This window comes from Rhinatrema bivittatum, chromosome 5, assembly GCF_901001135.1.
Source record: "Rhinatrema bivittatum chromosome 5, aRhiBiv1.1, whole genome shotgun sequence".
NCBI classification, from domain to species: Eukaryota; Metazoa; Chordata; class Amphibia; order Gymnophiona; family Rhinatrematidae; genus Rhinatrema; species Rhinatrema bivittatum.
This window is the reverse complement of record NC_042619.1, coordinates 4,261,050-4,286,984: the sequence shown is the minus strand read 5'-3', so window position 1 is coordinate 4,286,984 and position 25,935 is coordinate 4,261,050. Positions and strand designations below refer to the sequence as shown.

The window sequence follows — 25,935 nt, the reverse complement described above, 5'->3', positions numbered from 1 at the left end:
CCCGGTGTGATCTTCCACTCTCAGGCCATGGCTGCATTAATAGAAATGGCGCCGGCGCCATTTTGGTTCCTGTCCCCCGACGTCACGAGCACAGGAGATCGCTCCCGGACCCCCGCTGGACCCCCAGGGACTTTTGGCCAGCTTGGGGGGGCCTCCTGACCCCCACAAGACTTGCCTTGACGATCAGATTCCCTCCCCCCCCAGCCAAAATCTATCGTTAAGACGATCGATCACACGATTCACATCTCTAATAATTAAAGCAAAATGATAAATCTAGACCCAAGTCAGGCAAAAGCATCTTAATATTTAAAAGGCCTGCTGAAAGCTGAGCTTTCATTTTTCTATGATTGAGTTTGTACTCAGCTATCTCACGAAGCTTTACCAGTAATGCATTGCATAGAGCTGTAGCGTTTCCTGAGGCCGTGCCTCCCTAATGGAAGGCCGGTTTAGTAGGTTTTTGTTGGAGGAGCAAAATGTCCAAACGGGAAAATACTTGGAAACCCAGTCATTGAGGTAGAAGCGAGCCTCACCCTTAAAAGCTTTATAGACCAAGGTAATCAGCTTAACCTCACCCTCTGAGCTGCCAGCCACCAGTGCAGGTGCTGTAATGTTGCAGTGATGCGCTCTCTGGGGAGACGGGATGCCACAAGATGTCTCGGTGGACGTCTGAGAAGCCCCACATAGAGGGATTCCCAATAATCAATAGACATCAATACAAAAGCCTGAACGTCAGAACAGAAATTTTCATTAGATAAAATGTGTTCTAAACTTCAAACCATTCTGAGTTTAAAAAGACAGACTTTAAAATAGCTTTTAGCTGAGGCTATAAATGTAGAGGACAATCCAACCAAACCCCCAGACCTCTATCCCAGAGAATGAAATCAGACTCCTTCTACCACACACTTAACCACCTGGGATTGAAGACCACCCCACCCACAGACTTTGCTCTTCAAAACGTTAAATACCGATTTGTTTTGCCTCAGCCAGCCACACACAGCAGGAAAGAGTCCGCGTCCTGGAGCGCCACAGACAGGCCCGGTTTTCAGGACATCCACAATGAAAATGCATGAGATAGATTTGCATACATTGTAGGCAGCACATGCAACTCTATCTCATGCATATTCATTGTGGATGTCCTGAAATCCTGGCCTGCGTGTGACTCTTGAGGATGGGAGTTTGCCACCTCTGCAACACCCGATGGTATCAAATTAGCAGAAAAATCAATAGAAATGATAATTGCACCCCCTTCCCCCCCACCATTTAATTCATGAAGCACCAAGTCAACTGAGCCTAGTAAAAGGATGTCAGTGCTGTGCCCTCTTCAAAACACACTCTGATTCAGAGTTACCATATTATTTTCTAAAAAAAATTGTTCAACTGTGTCAAAAAGTTATTTTTCAAAGTATTAGCCATGGTGGATGGATTAGAGATGGCTTTATAACCAGAAGGCTCCTCTACAGGCAAATTTCCTGTCTTAATTACTGGATGCACCATTACCCTTTAAAAAAAAGATGTAGGATTAAACCTTCTACTAGAGAAAGGTTCACAAATATAGTTATTATTTCCAGAAATGGGTGCCATAAGCCACCGAGAAACTAAAAATTGGACAAAATGAAAAATTCAATGTACTCAATAACTCTGCCACGTCTGAAGGAGAAACCTTACAAACTCTCTCCCAAACAAGAGACGAACCACTATGACCGAGACGTTGTGATTCAGCATCTGCTACCCCTATAGAGGATTAGACACCTAAAGGTCCATATTCAGCTACTGACTGGTTAGCAAAGTTAGAAGGAGAAAACGTATCTGGCTGAATTTTCAGGGATAAACCACTGAATATCCCATCCGTAAAACTATAGGACAGCTCTTTGGCTGGGGTTCTTCGCTTCTTCAGATAATTCTGAAAATCAGTGTTTGTTTATTTTCAAACATATTGACCACCTCTCCCACTTGGGCTACAAAACAGTGTAAAGAGTGAACATAAATACAATTTTACAACACAAATCAAATGAAAGCTCAACAGAGAAGCCAAACGTTCATAACCCGATTAAACATTCAGATGGTGCAGACTTAAATATAACATCTTATATTGGTGCAGACTTAAATAACATCTTATAAGAGACTACACAATATTATGTAAATAATTAATGTAAATAATTAATCTTTACTACTCAATTATCTTACTCTAATTCTCTCCCCAGTTATATGACCCTGTTGTAATGTAACTTTATCTCTTTGCACTTGTTTATGTTCTGTTTTTGTGCACACCCTCTTGTTATTTGTAAACCGGCATGATGGGGTTTCTAATCTCGAATGCCGGTATAGAAAAACTATAAATAAATAAATAAATAAAATAAATAAATAATACAGCATGGTAAAATTAAAAACAAATTGGAGCAGTGTGGCTACCGGAAGCTTTTTTTTTTTTTTTTTTCTAAATGCTGGGAAATCAGCAGTAGTCCTAGCAGAGAGAGAGAGAGAGAGAGAGGGAGTAGAGGACCTGCACATGAAAAGGCTCTGTGTTGGGTTTCTCTTCATTTGAACGATGGAAGCTCCAATAGTATATTTATTTATTTATTTAAAAACTTTTCTATACCGTCGCTAAGTTATATACCATCGCAACAGTTTACAAATAGGCACATAGACTAAGGGAAGTACATGTAGGATATATGTTGTGAAGAACGCAGAGCTCGTCATGGTTGGTGCGTGCATATACTAGAGTTTGATAAACATCGTGGGACACATTTATGCAGAATTCAGGAGTTTAAAGTCTGCTCAATGAAGGGCCTCCAAAACTGAATGTCTACGTTCCCACGGTTTTGCTCCTGTGATTAACCGAGCAGCTGTGCTTTGAGTAAGCTGAAGTCTCTGTAAATGTGATTTTGGAAGCCCTTTTAATTGAGAATTGCAGTGATCAGTGTGAGTTGTTAGTAATGTCCCAATAATGCTTTGCAAGTCCGATTCATCTAAGTAAGGTCACAAACATCTAATCTTGCAAAGATGATAAAAGCAAGTTCTAATAGTGCTAGTAACATGATTCTGAAAAGTTAGGCCAGAGTGTAACTAGACTCCTAGAATCTTTATTTCAGCATTAGAAGAACTAATTTGTGTTCCAACAAGAATGTGCGGACAGGTCAGGGACATCCATGGACATTTCAGCCAGAGCGTTTCTGTTTTGTCATTTAATTTTAATTGATTAATCAGAAATCAGCGTTCAATTTCTTGGAGTCTGTTATTCATATTCTGAATTCTTATGACATGATGCTTCTCACGGGTGCAATAAATGTGTATATCATCTACAAATTTAATGCAGCAGAGTCCTAAAGTACTAATTAAATTAGCAAGAGGAGCTATGAGGATGTTAAATAGCAGAGGGATTGAGCCCTGTGGCACCCCAGATGTCAAAGTCCAGGTTTTCAAAAAACATTTTCTACAATGGACACACTATTCTGCAGAAAGGACTTAAACCAAGCACGGTGTATGCCCGCAATAGCACCTTCCTTCAGGCAATCAATGTAAGGATCGGCAAACCCTCGAGGCCTAGGCCAGCAGCTGGCAAATGGCTTGGAAGCGGGTCAGACCGGAGCTTCATCTATACCAGCCACCTCCCCCTTGGGTTGAGCCCCTGGATTCTGGTACCAGCAGGACGTAGGTGGGGGTCCTATGACTGAAAACAAGAAGAGAGTCCAAGACACACTGGGGTCAGGGCAGGCAGCTAGCAAGAATGATCAGGTGCAAGCAAGGGGTCGAATTCAGGCAGAGGCTGGAATAGACAGAGTTCAGGCCAGGGGTCAGGGCAGGCCGCAGACAGCAGAGATGAGATCCAAGCCAGAGTCAGAACCAGGGAGTCAAGCCAAAGAGAACAGGGAAACAGAGGAAACGAGGACTAGGATGCAAACAAGATGAAAGTAAGGAACAGGAGAAGGAACAGAGCACAGTGAAGATGAAGACAAAGCAAGGAGTGAGACAAGAAGCAAGGATTGAGGCAAGCAACCAATAGCAACACACACTGGAGCACAGGGACACCAGGAGACCTGTTGCTGAGGAGGCACTGGCTGGCTGCAAAGGACTACCTTATATACCAATGGGGGATGTGACGTCATCAGCCAGCTCGACAGGAAGTCCAGACTAGAGGACCTATAAAAGGAAGCCCAGAGTTACAGGAAGTTCTAGCCCAGGTCCTTGGAGCAGCATGCTGCTGGAGGCTACGCCAGAGTCTCTACAGGTCAGAGGTGAGGAGCATAACAATCAGGTAGAATGGCCTGATCCACCATGTCCTATCTAGGTTTCTCTGGAGATCGGCAGCCCTCATAGGGCAGTTGCTGTGCTGTGATCTATTCTAAAGCCAGATTGACTGGTTGCTAGAGTTTTGCAGTCTCCTATATAATCAGATAAGTGATACTACATGGCTCCTTCAAACTGCTTTCCCAGGAAAGGCAAGTGAGAAGAGAAATCTATGATGTATATAAACGTTTCTTGGGGGTTTTTTTAAACAAAGAAGATGACTGCTTCTTTTAAATGAGATGGGGAAACCCCTTTACTCAATGAGACATTAATAATAGATGAGAGCTGGAGAATAAGATTTCCTCTTGCTCCTTTCAGTATTATCTTGCAGGTCAGTATCCAATGGAGAGAGAGAGCCTGTGGGTTTAGTAGAGTTTAGTAGGCTTCTGGCGGCTTTCTCCAATGATGAATAAAATGTAGATAAGGATTACACTGTGTGAATTGGAAGATCTCTTAAGCTGAGTAGGAGTTGCAATTTCCACCGCTTAGTTTAGTTTAGTTTATTAAAAATGTATATACTGCATACATCATAGAATTTCCACGCAGTTAACAATTGAAGACAGAGATAATAAAATACATAATGAAAGTAGTGAGAGAAGAAAAGACAATAGTGCTGCATTCATTGCTCAATGAAGGGTTGGGTTTTCAATGCCTTTTTAAACATTTTTACACGTTTTGTCCTCATTTCCTTAGGAAGAGAGTTCTACAGTATCAGACCTGCCCTGGTAATGTTATGATAGGCCAGCTTTACTGGTGGTCCATATTTAACAGGTTAAAGATGATTGCAGCAAGCTTGTACACTATTTATCATTTGATGGGAAACCAACATAATATGGTTATGCAATTTGGAACCGGGCAAAATTTGTGCTGCAGCATTTTGAACCAGCTGGAGTGGACGTATTGAACTGTATGGAAGACTCACATATACTTCATTACAGTAGTCCAGAGCTCCAGACTACTGAGTACAAGACAGAGAAGGATGCTGTGAAAGTCATGAGGGTCGAGCAGTGGACACAACTTTATAACCAGTTGTAATTTAAAATATGAAGCTTTAACAAAATATTTTATGTGAAGATCGAAGGACAGGTCAGAGTCTAGGGTTACCCCAAGGTTGCGTACTCCTTGGTTCATGGGGATATTATAATTATGGAAAGGAAGATGAGAAGGTAATTTATTTAAGGGAAACTGGCTCCAAATGAGAATCTCAGTTTTTTCATCATTAAGTAGGAGTTTGCTATGAAATAATCACTTGTTTACACACTGCAAACAGATGGAGACATGCTTGAACATTTCTGACCAAAAGAGGAAGAACAGAATGAAGAATTGAACCTCCTTGGTATAAATTATATAATTCATGCTGAGAGTACTGAAAATTTTGCAAATGGGAGCATTGGAAATGTTAAAGAGAGTGGAGGACAACGCAGAATCTTGTGAGACACCCATTGGAATTGATTTCTAGATTGAACATGCTTTACCCAGATGCATCTGCTGTGACCTGTTGTAAAGAAAGGATTTAAACCAACTGATAATGCCAGTAAACCCTAGGGATTCTAAACTGGAGAGAAGGATGTTGTGATTAACAGTGGCATAGACAGCGGAGATGTCAAGGAGAACCAGGACACATTCCACACCGCTGTCATAGCCTCTGATGATAGTGTCAGTGCTGGACAATAACAATGTTTCGATATTATGTTATTTCTAGAAACCAAATTAAAATTTATCAACAAAAGCATGTTTTTCAATGAAATCATATTGCGCTATAAGAGTTCATGGAACCTTATCTTAAATTACTCAAAACTTGAGACTTAAAAGTTAAATAGATCAACATATCCTTTGTTTATTTAACGGTTGCTTGTAGACAAATCTCTCGGTCCCCCGACACCGTCCGTGTTTCGCCACAAGGGTTGCGTCGGGAGGGACAAAAGCCCAAAAGTAAAACTAGGAAGAATCAAAACAATAGTCTAATGAGGAACCATAAAAATAACAAAAGACACCAACAATCAATCAATCAATGGCATCGAACAAAAACAAGTAAATATGAATACATAAAAATTGATTACATAGAAATGGATTACATAAAAATTGAATAACTGACATAATGGTAAATAATAAAAATAATATATATCAAGGTGAGAATGATCATATTAAAAGATTAGAATTACTATAAACATTTGAAGACGTTTAATGCAATGCCAGGTCTGAGATTATTTTGACCCAAAAATGCACCACTCGAGCTGAACTCCAGTCCGCAATGCTTGTTGAATACTGTCGCATTAGACGTATTCACCATGGACTCCGGATTTGGAAAGAACCTCACTTTCATGCAGAAGACTCTGAATTTGTAAAAATATGGAATCAGATTCTCCACAAGTGTTCATTCGACTTGATGATTTTGATTGTTGAAACCTCTAAACGCACAGCACTTGCCTGTCAAGAAAAGGTAAATTCTCAATTAGACGATCTAAAACTTCAACTTCCAATAGATACTTTTTTGGAACAGCTGGCAGAGTTCAAGAAGAATCTCAACACATTTCGTTCAGACCTCAAAGCCAACAAATACAAGAAGTTTCTTCAGGACGAATCAGATCTCAAAAGGTTTTGTCTATCCATGGATGTCCTCCTCACGCTCTGCTAGGAAGCGAGTAACCTTCGCTGGATCTTCAGACAATTCTTCTGGAGACAAAGCTTGTCTAAGCCTCCCAACTTCCTCTTCTTCTTCTCTTTCTTCTACTGTTCTCCCCCTCCCTACAGTACCCCCCCCCCCTTTTTTTTAGATCAAGCATTACACAACAAACCTCAACAATCTCACAGACAAGACTGTGGATACCGCAACAGGTTTCATCAACAGAGTCCCCCTCATATGCAAAGTGTCACATTGTCAAAACAGTCCTCTACCAGACCTCTGGCAATAACATCATCTGAGGTTGATGTGAGTGATGTTCCTATCTTCAATTTATCAACATGTTCTCTATTCTTTCCAGAATCTCAGGTTCTACATCGAGGCCTCTCATTTGTTCCTACACGCGTCTATAATCCTTTTTACTATGCGGGTTTCTCTCCAAAAATTCTTTAGGCTTTTGCACATCAAACTGTTTTTTGACAGTCATCCATCGACCCCTGATCCTTCTATTATTTGTAGGAAATCCAGGTGGCTGCCCCCTAGTCCTTTGGACCCTTTAATCAAAACTTTTGAACGTTTAGTGTTACACCATTGTATATCAATTGATACCTCCTCTGTGTTTCCGTTTCAGAATCTGTCTCATTCAGAACGACTAGCCACTGATGTTTTAGCATCTGATACCTGTGTCATTATCAAGCCAGCTGACAAAGGTGGTGGAGTGGTTATCTTGGGATAATCTTGGGAAATTATATCATGGAGGTGAATCGTCAACTATCGGATCACACCTTTTACATATCTTTACCTTCAAACCCAACCCCTTCTCTTTCAGCACAAATTTCTAAGTTAGTGGCTCCTCACATTTTTTAACTACACATGAAGCTGCTTTTTTGATCAAAAAACATTCTACAACCTCTGTTTTCTACATTCTCCCAAAAATCCATAAATCTTTCACTAACCCTCCAGGTCGCCCTATAGTCACCGGGATAGGCTCCCTTTTAGAGCCACTTTCGATGTTCGTTGACAAATTTCTCGCTCCATTTGTTCCACTTATACCCTCTTTTGTTTGCGATTCCAGTCACTTTTCCAGTCTCATTCAGTCCCTTACTCTATCAGGCTCTTCACTTTTTTGGTCACATTGGACATCAAATCTCTATATTCCAACATCCCGCAGAAGGAAGCCATTGAGATAGTCAGTTTGACTTTGGAACAACGTGATGCCCCTTGCCGTATACCTACAGAATTTCTGGTTGCACTCACTAGCATTGCTCTCAAGAATAACTTTTTTTGTTTCAATGGTCAATTTTACCAACAGATAAAGGGGACAGCCATCGGCGCAACTTTGGCTCCCAATATTGCATGTCTCTACATGGCCAATTTTGAAAAGATGTTCGTATACAACTCTCCTTTCTACAGTTTCATTGTCACATGGCTTCGATACATTGATGATGTTTTTTTTTTTATATGGTCAGGCACTGATATTCAGTTTTATATGTTCCTAGTTGTTTTGAACTCTTGTGACACTAACCTCCATTTTCAAGCGCATATACATCCTTCTTCCATTTCAGTTTTAGGTTTACTTATTACATTCCACTCAGGTGTCCTCTTTACCTTAATTTTTCGAAAATCAACTGATCGCAACATGTTACTCCACTTCACTAGATACCTTCATGAAAACATACCCGTCGGACAATTTTTTCGCCTGCGACACCTCTGTTACTCTCGTGATGATTTTGTGATCCAAGTCCGGTCCATGATGGCCCATTTCGAATCATGAGGCTATCCCCATCGTCTTTTGAAACCTGCGTTCAAACGCGCTCTATATAGCCATCGTGAACTCCTACTGCTTCCACAAAACTGGTCCACTTCATGTGAACTCACATGTGTCCTTCCTTTTTCTTCTAGAACAAGTCAGGTTTGTTCAATCATCCAACAGTTTTGGCATACTCTCTCCCCACACCCCTTGTTTAAGGATCCTCTTTGTTTTGCGTTTACTCATGCTCGCGATCTCAGAGATATTCTGGTCTCCTCAGACCTTCATTCCATTCCCTATGCAACTTTATCTTTCATGGGCCATTCCCCGTGTGAGACATGTGCTGCTTGTCCATTGTCACTCAGCATATAAAACTTCACTCATCCTGTGTCTAAACATTCCTTTTTGCTCAGGCATTCTTCTTTTTGTAATACCACTGGGGTTGTTTACGTTATCATTTGTCTGTATTCGCAACTGTATGTGGAAAAGACCTTATGACCCTTGAAAACTCACATTTTTTAACATATGAGTTGCAAACGGATCTCCTGAGAGGAATCTCCCCTGGTACCACACTGGTTAGAATTCCATCATCAACCAGATGAATTGTGGTTTTTTGCCATTGAGGTCCCCACCCCGCGGGCTCGTGGAGGGGATTTTAATATGTGGCTCCTAAGATGGGAACAGTGGTGGATCTTCACCCTTAATACTTCTTCCCCAGCTGGTTTAAATCGGGAGATTCAATGGTCTACCTTCTTCTGATCTCATTTCCTTCATTTGGTATTATCCAATAGAGTGGATCTCCACCCTTATCCAAGAGTGGATCTTTACCCTTAATACATCTTCCCCGACTGGTTTAAATCGGGAGATTCAATGGTCTACCTTCTTCTGAACTCATTTCCTTCAGTTGGTTTTAACCAATACGTTCTTAATGTTTTCCGCTTTTTCTAGTTTTCCTTACTGTGCCCCTTTTTTCCCCTCCCCCCTTTTTCTTCCCTACTCCCTTTGTTTTCTCACCCCCCTTCTTTTCCCAGTGTTCCCCTTTCTCCTCCCTTCCCCCTTTCCCTTCCTCCCCCTTCCTCCCTCCTCCCTTCCCTCCTTTCTTTTCCTTCCCCCTTCCCTCTGTTGAATCAACTATAATATAATAAAACTATAAAACTATAATAAAAAATAATTAAAACATTTCCTTTTGTATTTTTTATTTTTAAATTAACTTCCTTTTTGTTCATCTTTTTTCTTATTTTTTCTCATTTTTTCGTTCATTTTATTCCACTGCTCCCTATAATATATTGAGGTTTCGGACAATTGCATTAAGTTGTTTCTTTTTAAATCATTCCCAGCCCTTCCCAGCTTGGATTTCACAATTTTTATTTCATATGTGCATCTTAAACTCCTTCCCCTTTGAAACCCTGGCGTGCCGATGAGGCAGCAGCCCTGCGGAGCCGCCATATCTTTCCTTCCAATCGGTAAGTTTTCCTTTCGGTTTCCTTGATTTTGGTTTTCTCCTTCCCAGAAGTTCAGTAGACCTTTCTGTTCATTCTTCTCGTTGTCTTTCATTTAGATTAAAGTTTTTCACACGCTTCCCCCTTCGGGTTCACTTCAGAAATCCACCCCAAAGTAGATGCCGGTGTCAATATCGTGGTTAATATGCTTGTAAGGTACTTTTTCTTCACACATTCACTTTTCCACCCCTTTCTAAGATTTTTTAAAGTCTTTTACATGTTTCTTTGTTTTGTTTTTGTTTTAGTTGATCTGAATTCCCTCCGTAGTGCTCCACACTTCCAGGTTACAGACTCTACCGGTGCTGTTTGTAAGTTCGTATTGTGTTCTTTGTGTGTTCCTTGTGGTTCCTGCACTCTCATCTTGCTTTTCTGATATGCTTTTATCTGTTTCTTCTTTTTCCCTCTGTGCTTTCTCCCCTTCCCTTTCTTCCCTTCCTCCTTCCCCCTTCCCTTCCTCTTCCTCCATTCCTTCCCCCTCCCTCTCCACCCTTCTCTTATTACTTTGCTTCTCTTTCTCTTTTTTCTCTTTGGATATTTGAACCATTCCCTGATAACCTGGCATTGCATTAAACGTCTTCTCATGTTTATAGTAATTCTAATCCTTTAATATGGTCATTTTCACCTTGATTTCTATTTATTTTTATTATTTACCATTACGTCAGTTATTCAGTTTCTGTGTAATCAATTTTTATGTATTCATATTTACATGTTTTTGTTTGATGCCATTGATTGATTTGTGCTGTTGGTGTCTTTTGTTATTTTTATGGTTCCTCATTAGAATATTGTTTTGATTCTTCCTAGTTTTACTTTTGGGCTTTTGTCTCTCCCGACACAGCCCTTGTGAAGAAACATGGTCTGGTCGGGGGACCGAGAGATTTGTCTACAAGCAACCGTTAAATAAACAAAGAATATGTTGATCTAATTAACTTTTAAATTTCAATTTTTGAGTAATTTAAGATAAGGTTCCATGAACTCTTATAGCGCTATACTATCTCTTATGGTTCACACCTAATTATATACCGCTCATCATCTCCACTTCCTATTAGCCTTTCAATGAAATCAGATAGTTGTCAGTGTAGAGGAATTTCAATGAGTTTGGACAGAAAGAGCAGGGATGAGATTGGTCTATAGTTAGCTAGAATGGTTGATCAAAATTAGTTTTCTTTAAAGTTGGCCAAACTGTTGCTTGTTTTACAGAATCGGGAAGAGACCCAGTTTTAAGGGACAAATTTGCAATGTCAGTTAGTGTATCACCAGGGTCTTCCACCAGTTCTTTCACTAGCACATATAGATTTAGAGGGCTAGAGATTGAGTTCATTCTGCAGCAATCTGAGCAGCCTCATCCCTAGTAATAAGTGCAAACAGGTCCCATGAAGAGTCGGCCTGAATGTCAGCAACAGATGAGACAATAATATTGAGTCTAAAATTACTATAAATATTGAAGACCTTATCAAAAAAGAAATTAGGAAAATCATCACAGTGAGATGGCAACATATCAGCTGGCAACCTTTGATATTTTAGAAGTTAGGGATTTGACAGTGTGAATCGGCTCTGCAGAGTGTTTCTTGCAAATTAGATCTTTAAGGAGAGAAATTGCTTTTTGGTTTCATTAATTTTGTCCCTGTATTAGGGACAGCTCTTCTATTATGGAACAGTTGTTGTAAAGAGAGATTCAGTTCATTATTTGAAAGAGAAACTCTAATTGCCTTTTTTTAGATCAAAATAACTTGCTATAATCTCATTATCTGCATCAGATTTATTGATTTTAAGACTGTAAGACTGAAAAGGGTTTTTAGGATTATTAAATGTGGTGGTTAATTTGACTGCAAAATATGACTTTTTGGATCTCTTATCTTCTTTTATACAAATTACTTATTGCTTATAAAGACATCTATCTGAGTCAATGAGTGATTTCCTTCATCATCTCTCAAATTTCCAATTAAGTCATCTCATTTCTCTTATTTTTTTTTTCAGTAAACCATGGTGCATGTTATTGGATTTGATTGTATGTATTTTGAGGGGTGCGATATTGTTTACAACTGTGGTTAGATGATTGGTGCAAATCTCTAAGTTTTCCTACTGCACCTTCCAAAGTCAGCATAGGATTCTGTTCGAACCCTTCTAGGAAAACACATTAATGTAAGATCTATTTCGGAATGAGACACCTCAGCTGAATCTGTACTGAAATGCCCCCACCCTGCCTCATCTGGCTAAAAAGTTATTTGAGTAAATCGGGGCTGGTCAGCATAAAGGGATTTTCAAATCCCGTCATTTGTCCAGCAAAGTCGGAATTTAGCCAGGCATAAAGCACTGAATATCGACATCTGTTTCTAAACAGTAATTAGCTAACTTTTCACACTCTCATTCATCTGGATCTAGAGATTTAGCATCAATAACCCCAATGGAATTTGGAATATTAGACACTTTTTCGAAACAATAGCAAACTTTAGTCTACCTCATAGGTCTGAGGATGAATTTTGGAGGGCTCTGTCTAAAAGTGTCAAAGAGTTCACATGGACAGTTTGACAAACCTTGCAGCCATGATGTAAAATAGAGTTTTTTCACTTGACTTATCTTTCTCCTATCCACCTCTTCTTCAATTCTCACTGGTAGTTGCTCTTCTTTTCGTGAACACCTTCAGTATGCCGTGCTTAATCTCTTTGGTCCTCACACCATAGACAATGGGGTTCAGTGATGGAGGGACAAGGAGATGTAAAACATTGGCAAATACTGGGATGTCTATTGGGATTTTGTTTCTACTACTGTGAGTTATGGCCAAAACCACAAGAACAGTATAAAAAAATAAGATAAGAATGAGGTGGGAAGAGCAGGTACTCAAAGCCTTCATGGCTGCCCCTTCAGCTTGCAGCTTCAAGACAGAACGAAGGATAAAACAATACGAGATGGTGATAAGTGCCAGGTCACTACTCAGAAAAGCCCAGGCCACAGTCAGTTGGTAAATACTGTTAACTGTAATATCTTCACAGGCCAGAGACACCACTGCTAAGTTGGCACAGAAGCTGTATTTGATGGTATTTCTGGAGCAGTAATGCAGCCGAGATGCAAGCACAGGAATGGGTACCACTAACACTGCACTCCTGATCAAGGTAAAAACCATGGCCTTTACTACAAAACTGTTGGTAATTATGTAGAAGTATCTTAAGGGGTTGCAGATTGCAATATATCGATCATAAGCCATAACAAGGAAGATCCCTGACTCCATCCCAAGGAAGCAATGGACAAAGTACATCTGCGTGAAGCAGGCTGAGGAGCTGATAGTTTTTGAATCAAACCAGAGGACCCCCAGGAGTTTGGGAGTGATTGAGTTACACAGACCTATATCCACCAGTGCCAGGATGGCCAGGAAATAGTACATGGGCTCATGGAGGCTTGGATCAGCATAGAAAGTGATCAGTAGTGTGAGATTGGCCACAAGGGCTATGAGGAAGAGAAGAGCCAGGGGGATGGAGATCCAGTGCTGCCAGCTTTGGATCCCAGGAAAACCCATGAGGAGAAACTCAGACACCTCCGTGGTGCTGTTGGTGTTGGATGAAGACATGGTAGAGGGTTGCTGTGAATAGAAGTTTGAAAAGAAAGACATAATATTATTTTATTTAACATACTGATGTACATCAGCACTTACAGAAGATCCCATCGTGATAACACAACATAATTTTCTCACTAAAGACATTTGTCCAACATGTTGAGTTGCCTTCTCATTGCCCCCAGAACCCATCACTAATTCTGTAAGTATCTCCTGGATGTATTTATTCCTCTATTTCTCCTTTACCCCTTCTTCTCTGAGGTTGTGATTACCCTCCTACTGTCCCACTGGCTGAGGTTTATCAATAGGTGGTTTCCAGATGTTTACACTTGGGCATCACTAGATGTTGTTACAAAGGGGGAGGTAAGAGGCATGTTCTCCTTTCTGTCGGGGCACCTTACCAGGACTAAAGAGATTCACCCACCCGAGCAATCCCTTGGAGACAGAGGGAAAAGGCAGAGTTTTTAATATAAAAGTAATTAGATTGAATCACATGAATAAATTAATTTAAAATCTAATTTTGTCAAATTGAACAAATATAGTTGCTACTATTTGATCATATAAACAAAGCAAGTATCTTATTCTATACATGTAAGGATAACCTATTATTTGTCTTACCTAAAATAACACTCTTATGCATGAAAATTAGCTAACTTTTCACACTTTCATTCATCTGGATCTAGAGATTCAGCATCAATTACCCCAATGGAATTTGTTTTTTTTCTTTGTCTTTTAGATATTTACACCTGAAGGACTTTAATTCGAGAATCTAGCTTCTGTTCAAAGCTCTTATCAGATACATATAAATTATTTACTGTTTATGTCCCTGTTCGATGTAAACCGACCTGATAAGGTATTTAACTTTGAAGGTTGGTATAGAAAAATGCTAAATAAATAAATAAAATTTACTGAAATTCTTGTCTCATGCAGCAAATTCTCTCAGATGTGTATTTTAACAGCTTGATCCTTTGTGTCTACTTTTGGTCTTTTAGGTTCTTTGGATCCCCACAGTTGACTTTCAGAGTCCTCCAGCTAGGAGAGTATTTATTTATTATTCCTTCTCTTTCTCTCTTTGCTTCTCTGTTGTGCATTTATATATAACTTTATTTATCTTCTTTCATGTACTCTACTGTTAGACTTTGTTTCTCTTTCTTTTTTTTCTGCTTCTATGACTTGTGTTGATGGAACCACTAATGCTGGTGTGTGCACACTTATCTCTGCTTCTTCCTACTACCTGTCCTCTAATAACTCAAAACAGAGTCTATCTCCCTGTACTGGCAAATCTTCCACAGACTTATGAAGTGTGTGAGTTCTCTCAGTGTGTTTCTCTAACAGCTCATTGTAAACTGAGTCTAATTAAAATAAATGATAAATTGGGAAGGGAAGAACTTTACATTCAACACTTTAACACTATATATTTTGCTATTCAATATCTTTTGCATCAAACAAGCTACATTGGTCAGGGTTAATTAGTTAATTACTCCTCATTAGTGGCGGGAGACATTGTGAAGCATTAACATGTTTGCTACCAGCTGTGGCAGTATGCTATCTGTTGCTGTGGCAGTATGCTATCTGCTATCATCTTCCCGGAACAAGTTTCACTTCTCTCTCTCTCCCTCGTGCACTTCCAGTCACTCCACCAAAAGGTCTCCGCGTTGCAGCGCATTATTAACATTAACATTCCCTGACCTCGCCTTACCTTTTCAGGATACAGTGTATTTTATCATACATTCACTCAGCTTATTCACTCCTATCTTATATCTATTCACACTTCTTTTCCCTCTTTAAAGTGTTTTGTCATTTTTCAGCAGAGCACTTCAACAGAGCTTCTGCTCTCATTAAACTTGGCCTCTCAACTCCTAAGATTCTCAACTGACGTTTACTTTTCTGACTGCGCCGTGATGTCATCGGGCTGTATTTTTCTTTATTCGTATATAGATTGGGTCACCTAAATATCTCTTGTAGAATCTTCCTGTTACTGTAATTTGATTTCCGCATGCCTGTTTTGCCCAGTTCCAGTGGTAGTAGGCTGAGCTGAGCTGCCGGGATGCAGCTCTGCAATTATCCCAGTTTCTACGTTTTTTATTGGATTCTTGGGTCATTCCATGGGTGTTAGGGGCGGCTGGATGCTACCATTGGATATAAAATATCAATTTTATTTTTATTGCATATGTTTAAAAGCATTTTCCTCAATGGGAGATACAGTATTCTGCTTTGATAAAATTTCTACAAGTCATTTTCATCCTTAAAAGTCATTTTTCAGCTGACGATAAACAACTCTTCTTATTTTAAGTGTCTCAGCTCTGTTTTCAAGTTCTGCCTGGGTTGGGTCTCCAGTGCTCTTCCTGGGCCACGTAGTTGAAACTTTCCTGGTGTCTACGTGGTTTTAGGGGTTTTTTAAAATCCCAAATAGGGAGTTTCCCAAATGGGGCTGGCAGCAATTTTTAAGAGAACCTCAGAGGTCAGTGGCTGGAGTTCTTCAGGTGGCCAGGGTCTCCTTTCCTGGCCACAATTTTTATTTTGTCTTGATTTTCTTTAGTTTTCTTTATTTTTAGCAAAATTTCCCTCCTCCCCCCCATGTAGCAGGTGTCACTCTGACGTCAACGATGACGTCAGCATAGCAGGCCCGGCCATCATTGTAGCAGCATCAGGGCTTCCCTAAGGCTCCAACACTGACCTCTCCATTTTATTAAAAATTCATGGCAGCGATGAACAAGAATTGGACACTTACCCAATCGTCAGGAAGCAGAAGTGACAGCACTTCAGGCCGGTCAGTTGGATCACAGCTGTCAGTGGCGGCAAGAATGACATCAGGCCAGCAGGCAGGAAGCAACGTGGTCTCGGCAGGGGACAGTGATTGCTGATACCACCTACCGCTGCAGGCTGGCTGATTCCTCCCACCCCCCTTTCTTCTTTTTAGGGTCCTGCAGGGCAGCTCCAGCCTATCTTCAAGTCCTCAGCGGTCCGTTCACAGTGGCAGCAATCATGGACTAGCAGCAGCCTCCATCTCTATCACTTTCCTCATGGGCCTTCCCCTCGGCAATGAGGAGCAGCAGCAGACGCGGCGACTCTAGCGCAGCAGAAGTCCACAGGCCTGATCCTACTACAAGGATGAGGAGAAATAGCGGCATCCGGTGGTCAGCAGAAATGAGTCGAAATGATTTCAATTGGGTCAGCCACAGTGAGAAGATCCGAATGAGAGAAAGTCAGCAGAGGAAACAGAGGCCTCAGTCCATTTTTGCCACTGCTCGCTGTCAAGGGAGAAGCTGCACGATGGAGCGAAGAGAGTGCCGCAATAAAGGAGGGGCCCAATTAAAGCATCAGAGAGTGCTGCTGCGTCTGCTTCTGATGCCCCTGCTGCTCATTGCCAAGGGGAGACTCGGAACCCAAAAGAGGAGAGAATTCCATGATTGAGAGAGGAACAGGGCCCGAGTGTATATAACTCACTTCAGGAAGTGTGGAGAAGCATGCTACAGCGCTAGATAGGGCAGTAAGAGGATCCTGCTAGTATAGGATGAACATAAGAACATACCATACTGGGTCAGACCAAGAGTCCATGAAACCCAGCATCCTGTTTCCAACAGTGGCCAATCCAGGCCATAAGAACCTGGCAAGTACCCAAACACTAAGTCTATTCCATGTTACCATTGCTAAGGGGCAGTGGCTATTCTCTAAGTGAACTTAATAGCAGGTAATGGACTTCTCCTCCAACAAGTTATCCAATCCTTTTTTAAACACAGCTATACTAACTGCACTAACCACATCCTCTGGCAACAAATTCCAGAGCTTTATTGTGCATTGAGTAAAAAAGAACTTTCTCCGATTAGTTTTAAATGGGCCACATGCTAACTTCATGGAGTGCACCCTAGTCTTTCTACTATACGAAAGAGTAAATAACCGATTCACATCTACCCGTTCTAGACCTCTCATGATTTTAAACATCTCTATCATATCCCCCCTCAGTCGTCTCTTCTCCAAACTGAAAAGTCCTAACCTCTTTAGTCTTTCCTCATAGGGGAGCTGTTCCATTCCCCTTATCATTTTGGTCGCCCTTCTCTGTACCTTCTCCATCGAATTATATCTTCTTTGAGATGCGGTGACCAGAATTGTACACAGTATTCAAGGTGCGGTATCACCATGGAGCGATACAGAGGCATTATGACATTTTCCGTCTTATTCTATACTGGAGACTATTCCCTTTGCTCCACACTCCAAACTTAATTTTACAAAAGCCTAGCAAGGGGGTTATTGGGTGATTCGATAAGTGACTTGTGAGTCTTCCAAGTGCCTGAAACGCATGAGTTCTATTCCTAGCTATGTCACTGATCCTCTGTGTGGGTTTCTGTGAATCACTTCAAATCTCACTGCCTCAATTTATAACATTAGTCTTTTTCAAATGGCACAAACTGTATTATCTTGCTTTGTATTCTCTCAGTCCCTGAATCCTGTGAACACTGTCTCCATGTCCTGATACAAAGTGAACACATCTCTGCCTTACAGTTACTGATCAACAATCATGCAAAAAAACCCCTCAGGGAGAATAACACAGCAGCAAGAATCCTAGGAAGAGCAAAAGCTCCTGACCACATAAAATCCATTCTGTCTCAGCTCCGCAAGATCAAACTCAGAGCATTCTGCATGGTCTTCAACTGCATGAACAAACCAGCCAAGAATATCTCTTCACTTTTTTGAAGAAGTTAATAAACAAGGTGAACTGGTAGATGTAGTATACTTGGACTTTCAAAAGGCATTTGACAAAGTTCCTCATGAGAGGCTTCTAGGAAAAGTAAAAAGTCATGGGATAGGTGGCGATGTCCTTTCATGGATTACAAACTGGCTAAAAGACAGGAAACAGAGAGTAGGATTAAATGGACAATTTTCTCAGTGGAAAAGGGTAAACAGTGGAGTGCCTCAGGGATCTGTATTGGGACCCTTACTTTTCAATATATTTATAAATGATCTGGAAAGAAATACGACAAATGAGATAATCAAATTTGCAGATGATACAAAATTGTTCAGAGCAGTTAAATCACAAGCAGGTTGTGATAATTTGTAGGAAGACCTTGTGAGACTGGAAAATTGGGCATCCAAATCGCAGATGAAATTTAATGTGGATAAGTGCAGGGTGATGCATATAGGGAAAAATAACCCATGCTATTGTTACACAATGTTAGGTTCCATATTAGGTACTACTACCCAAGAAAGAGATCTAGGCATCATAGTGGATAACACATTGAAATCATCGGCTCAGTGTGCTGCAGCAGTCAAAAAACCAAACAGAATGTTGGGAATTATTAGAAAGGGAATGGTGAATAAAATGGAAAATGTCATAATGCCTCTGTATCGCTCCATGGTGAGACCGCACTTTGAATACTGTGTACAATTCTGTTTGCTGCATCTCAAAAAAGATATAGTTGCGATGGAGAAGGTATAGAGAAGGGCTACCAAAATGATAAGGGGAATGGAACAGCTCCCCTATGAGGAAAGACTAAAGAGGTTAGGACTTTTCAGCTTGGAGAAGAGACGACTGAGGGGGGATGTGATAGAGGTGTTTAAAATCATGACAGGTCTAGAACGGGTAGATGTGAATCGGTTATTTACTCTTTCGGATAATAGAAAGACTAGAGGGCACTCCATGAAGTTAGCATGTGGAACATGTAAAACTAATCAAAGAAAGTTCTTTTTCACTCAATGCACAATTAAACTCTGGAATTTGTTGTCAGAGGATGTGGTTAGTGCAGTTAGTATAGCTGTGTTTAAAAAAGGATTGGATAAGTTCTTGGAGGAGAAGTCCATTACCTGCTATTAATTAAGTTGACTTAGAAAATAGGCACTGCTATTACTAAGAACATAAGAAATTGCCATGCTGGGACAGACCAAGGGTCCATCAAGCCCAGCATCCTGTTTCCAACAGAGGCCAAAAACCAGGCCACAAGAACCTGGCAATTACCCAAATATTAAGAAGAACCCATGCTACTGATGCAATTAATAGCATTGGCTATTCCCTAAGTATAATTGATTAATAGCCATTAATGGACTTCTCCTCCAAGAACTTATCCAAACCTTTTTTGAACCCAGCTACACTAACTGCACTAACTACCTTCTCTGGCAACAAATTCCAGAGCTTTATTGTGTGAGTTGAGTGAAAAAGAATTTTCTCCAATTAGTCTTAAATGTGTTACTTGCTAACTTCATAGAATGCCCCCTAGTCCTTCTATTATTCGAAAGTGTAAATAACCGAGTCACATCTACTCGTTCAAGACTTCTCATGATCTTAAAGACCTCTATCATATCCCCCCTCAGCCGTCTCTTCTCCAAGCTGAACAGCCCTAACCTCTTCAGCCTTTCCTCATAGGGGAGCTGTTCCATCCCCTTTATCATTTTGGTTGCCCTTCTCTGTACATTCTCCATCGCAACTATATCTTTTTTGAGATGCGGCGACCAGAATTGTACACAGTATTCAAGGTGCGGTCTCACCATGGAGCGATACAGAGGCATTATGACATTTTCCATTCTATTAACCATTCCCTTCCTAATAATTCCCAACATTCTATTTGCTTTTTTGACTGCTGCAGCACACTGAGCCGACGATTTTAAAGTATTATCCACTATGATGCCTAGATCTTTTTCCTGGGTGGTAGCTCCTAACATGGAACCTAACATCATGTAACTACAGCAAGGGTTATTTTTCCCTATGTGCAACACCTTGCACTTGTCCACATTAAATTTCATCTGCCATTTGGATGCCCAATCTTCCAGTCTTGCATGGTACTCCTGTAATGTATCACAGTCTGCCTGTGATTTAACTACTCTGAATAATTTTGTATCATCCGCAAATTTGATAACCTCACTCGTCGTATTCCTTTCCAGATCATTTATATATATATTGAAAAGCACTGGTCCCAATACAGATCCCTGAGGTACTAGCAATGGTAACATGGAATAGACTTAGTTTTTGGGTACTTGCCAGGTTCGTATGGCCTGGATTGGCCACTGTTGGAAACAGGATGCTGGGCTTGATGGACCCTTTAATCCTACTCTCTGTTTTCTGTCTTTTAACCAGTTTGTAATCCACGAAAGGACATCGCCTCCTATCCCATGACTTTTTAGTTTTCATAGAAGACTCTTATGAGGGACTTTTTCAAATGTCTTCTGAAAATCCAAATACACTACATCTACTGGGTCACTTTTATCCACATGTTTATTAACCCCTTCAAAAAAATGAAGCAGATTTGTTAAGCAAGACTTCCCTTGGGTAAATCCATGTTGATTGTGTTCCATTAAATCATGTCTTTCTATATGCTCTATGATTTTGATCTTGAGAATAGTTTCCACTATTTTTCCGGGCACTGAAGTCAGGCTCACAAATTTTAACTAATAGATCAGAAATTTCATTTTTTAGTTACTTCAGTACCCTAGGATGCATACCATCTGATCCAGGTGATTTGCTACTCTTCAGTTTGTCAATCTGGCCTACTACATCTTCCAGGTTTACAGTGATTTTGTTCAGTTCATCAGACTCATCACCCCTGAAAACCATTTCCGGAACTGGTATCTCCCCAACATCCTCCTTAGTGAACAGAGACAAAGAATTCATTTAGTCTTTCTGCAATGGCCTTATCTTCCCTAAGAGCCCCTTTAACCCCTTTGTCATCTAATGGTCCAACCGACTCCCTCACAGGCTTCTTGCTTTGGATATATTTTAAAAAGTTTTTATTATGAGTTTTTGCCTCTATGGTCAACTTCATTTCAAATTCTCTCTTCGCCTCTCTTATCAGTGTTTTACACTTAACTTGGCAATGCTTATGTTTTATCCTATTTACTTCAGATGGATCCTTCTTCCAATTTTTGAAGGATGTTTCTTTGGCTAAAATAGCCTCTTTCACCTCACCTTTTAACCATGACTTTTCAATAGCCTTTGTCTCTATCTGGCATCCTGGCCTCAGTTTTAAACTATTACAAAGTGGAACTGGAGGAAAACCTGTGAGATAACTATCTGTTTCTTACTTGTATTTATTGCCGGCTTTTTTGAATATGAAATCCATCCAAAATGGTTTACAGCATTGCAGAACAACAGTATACAAAGCAAGGTCGTTTGCTGCTCTACAATTAAAGGTATGGATTCATCCAGCAGAGCTGTAAGGTAAAGATAAAAGATCCTCAGACAGCAGCCAGGAGCCAGACCGGGACACCCCATGTGTCTGAGGCAGTGGAGGGTGAACTGACGGGAGAAGCAGGATTGAAGCGCCATGGAGCCCATGCACAGGGTCAACGTGGCGCTGGCTGCACTGCAACCTTCCACCGCACAGAATTGTAATTAAGCAGGATACAAATCCTGATAAATAAATAAAATCTACATCAACGATCTGAGATCCTCAGGCCCAGGGCTAAAACTAAGTGAATCGGAAACCAAACGCCTGCAGATGATTTGGACATTACTCTGCTCCCCACCACAGAGCGTCTATGAGTGGATGGCGCCCTGCACGTGTGCCCGGAGAAAACAGCAATGGTGATTCTCCAGAAAAGCTCTGACGGAGCGCACTGTTAACCTGTCCTTGGACGCGCATTTTCCCTTACCCCTTATTCAGTAAGGGGCAGAAAACGCGCGTCCAACCCGCGACACCTTATAGCGCCCTCAACAAGCAAATGCATGTTGATGGCCCTATTAGGTATTCCCGCGCGATACAGAAAGTAAAATGTGCAGCCAAGCCGCAGATTTTACTTTAAGAAACTAACTCCTACCCAAAGGTAGGAGCTAGTTTCTGCCAGCACCGGGAAAGTGCACAGAAAAGCAGTAAAAACTGCTTTTCTGTGCACCCTCCGAATTAATATCATGGCGATATTAAGTCGGAGGTCCCGAAGGGTAAAAAAAGTAAAAAAAAAAAGAAAAAAAAGAAAAAAAAATTAAAATGGGCCGGCGGCTGTCGGACCGAAAACCGGACGCTCAATTTTGCCGGCGTCCGGTTTCCGAGTCCGTGGCTGTCAGTGGGCTCGAGAACCGACGCCGGCAAAATTGAGCGTCGGCTGTCAAACCTGCTGACAGCCGCCGCTCCGGGTCAAAAGGAGGCGCTAGGAACGTACTAGTGTCACTAGCGCCTCCTTTTGCCCGTATCTACCGCACCATCAAATTTAAATACAGAATCACGTGCACCAGGAAGTGGCCAGTGCGTGCGCCGGGAGAGCGGGCGTTCGCCCGCTCTCCCGCGGACTTTACTGTATCGGCCTGTAAGAGAGACACAAATTCCTTCCAGTACCAGCACTCTGTGACACATCACACCCTCACCCCCAGCTCTAACACTCCCTGTCCTCAGAAGCTCCCCTAATACTGGGTGCAGAGCAGGATTAGGAGCTTCCCCTTACTACTCACCATGCAACAAAGAATATTCACATTCTGGTGTCACCTCAGTAACAGAGACACAAACTCCCTGCACTACCAGCACTCTGTGACACAACACCACACCCTGCACCCCCAGCTCTGTAACACTCCCTGTCCTCAGAAACTCCCCTAATACTGGGTGCAGAGCAGAATTAGGAGCTTCCCCTTACTACTCACCATGCAACAAAGAATATTCACATTCTGGTGTCACCTCAGTAACAGAGACACAAACTCCCTGCACTACCAGCACTCTGTGACACAACACCACACCCTGCACCCCCAGCTCTGTAACACTCCCTGTCCTCAGAAACTCCCCTAATACTGGGTGCAGAGCAGAATTAGGAGCTTCCCCTTACTACTCACCATGCAACAAAGAATATTCACATTCTGGTGTCACCTCAGTAACAGAGACACAAACTCCCTGCACTACCAGCACTCTGTGACACAACACCACACCCTGCACCCCCAGCTCTGTAACACTCCCTGTCCTCAGAAACTCCCCTAATACTGGGTGCAGAGCAGAATTAGGAGCTTCCCCTTACTACTCACCATGCAACAAAGAATATTCACATTCTGGTGTCACCTCAGTAACAGAGACACAAACTCCCTGCACTACCAGCACTCTGTGACACAACACCACACCCTGCACCCCCAGCTCTGTAACACTCCCTGTCCTCAGACACTCCCCTAATACTGGGTGCAGAGCAGAATTAGGAGCTTCCCCTTACTACACTCCATGCAACAAAGAATATTCACATTCTGGTGTCACCTCAGTAACAGAGACACAAACTCCCTGCACTACCAGCACTCTGTGACACAACACCACACCCTGCACCCCCAGCTCTGTAACACTCCCTGTCCTCAGAAACTCCCCTAATACTGGGTGCAGAGCAGAATTAGGAGCTTCCCCTTACTACTCACCATGCAACAAAGAATATTCACATTCTGGTGTCACCTCAGTAACAGAGACACAAACTCCCTGCACTACCAGCACTCTGTGACACAACACCACACCCTGCACCCCCAGCTCTGTAACACTCCCTGTCCTCAGAAACTCCCCTAATACTGGGTGCAGAGCAGAATTAGGAGCTTCCCCTTACTACTCACCATGCAACAAAGAATATTCACATTCTGGTGTCACCTCAGTAACAGAGACACAAACTCCCTGCACTACCAGCACTCTGTGACACAACACCACATCCTGCACCCCCAGCTCTGTAACACTCCCTGTCCTCAGACATTCCCCTAATACTGGGTGCAGAGCAGAATTAGGAGCTTCCCCTTACTACTCACCATGCAACAAAGAATATTCACATTCTGGTGTCACCTCAGTAACAGAGACACAAACTCCCTGCACTACCAGCACTCTGTGACACAACACCACACCCTGCACCCCAGCTCTGTAACACTCCCTGTCCTCAGAAACTCCCCTAATACTGGGTGCAGAGCAGAATTAGGAGCTTCCCCTTACTACTCACCATGCAACAAAGAATATTCACATTCTGGTGTCACCTCAGTAACAGAGACACAAACTCCCTGCACTACCAGCACTCTGTGACACAACACCACACCCTGCACCCCCAGCTCTGTAACACTCCCTGTCCTCAGAAACTCCCCTAATAATGGGTGCAGAGCAGAATTAGGAGCTTCCCCTTACTACTCACCATGCAACAAAGAATATTCACATTCTGGTGTCACCTCAGTAACAGAGACACAAACTCCCTGCACTACCAGCACTCTGTGACACAACACCACACCCTGCACCCCCAGCTCTGTAACACTCCCTGTCCTCAGAAACTCCCCTAATACTGGGTGCAGAGCAGAATTAGGAGCTTCCCCTTACTACTCACCATGCAACAAAGAATATTCACATTCTGGTGTCACCTCAGTAACAGAGACACAAACTCCCTGCACTACCAGCACTCTGTGACACAACACCACACCCTGCACCCCCAGCTCTGTAACACTCCCTGTCCTCAGAAACTCCCCTAATACTGGGTGCAGAGCAGAATTAGGAGCTTCCCCTTACTACTCACCATGCAACAAAGAATATTCACATTCTGGTGTCACCTCAGTAACAGAGACACAAACTCCCTGCACTACCAGCACTCTGTGACACAACACCACACCCTGCACCCCCAGCTCTGTAACACTCCCTGTCCTCAGAAACTCCCCTAATACTGGGTGCAGAGCAGAATTAGGAGCTTCCCCTTACTACTCACCATGCAACAAAGAATATTCACATTCTGGTGTCACCTCAGTAACAGAGACACAAACTCCCTGCACTACCAGCACTCTGTGACACAACACCACACCCTGCACCCCCAGCTCTGTAACACTCCCTGTCCTCAGAAACTCCCCTAATACTGGGTGCAGAGCAGAATTAGGAGCTTCCCCTTACTACTCACCATGCAACAAAGAATATTCACATTCTGGTGTCACCTCAGTAACAGAGACACAAACTCCCTGCACTACCAGCACTCTGTGACACAACACTACATCCTGCACCCCCAGCTCTGTAACACTCCCTGTCCCCAGAAACTCCCCTAATACTGGGTGCAGAGCAGAATTAGGAGCTTCCCCTTACTACTCACCATGCAACAAAGAATATTCACATTCTGGTGTCACCTCAGTAACAGAGACACAAACTCCCTGCACTACCAGCACTCTGTGACACAACACCACACCCTGCACCCCCAGCTCTGTAACACTCCCTGTCCTCAGAAACTCCCCTAATAATGGGTGCAGAGCAGAATTAGGAGCTTCCCCTTACTACTCACCATGCAACAAAGAATATTCACATTCTGGTGTCACCTCAGTAACAGAGACACAAACTCCCTGCACTACCAGCACTCTGTGACA

General features: G+C 42.0%; 1 protein-coding gene across 1 annotated transcript; it reads right to left on the bottom strand.

Moving 5' to 3' along the window:
* Positions 1–12,749: 12,749 nt before the first annotated feature.
* On the bottom strand, positions 12,750–13,712 carry LOC115091567 (olfactory receptor 56A4-like). The gene has a single exon (XM_029601747.1). It carries the CDS (start codon positions 13,710–13,712, stop codon positions 12,750–12,752), a length of 963 nt encoding a protein of 320 aa, XP_029457607.1.
* Positions 13,713–25,935: the final 12,223 nt, after the last annotated feature.

Bases quoted from the DNA above. Each gene is read 5' to 3' on its own strand.
- LOC115091567 (XM_029601747.1), bottom strand. From the start codon at position 13,712: ATGTCTTCATCCAACACCAACAGCACCACGGAGGTGTCTGAGTTTCTC.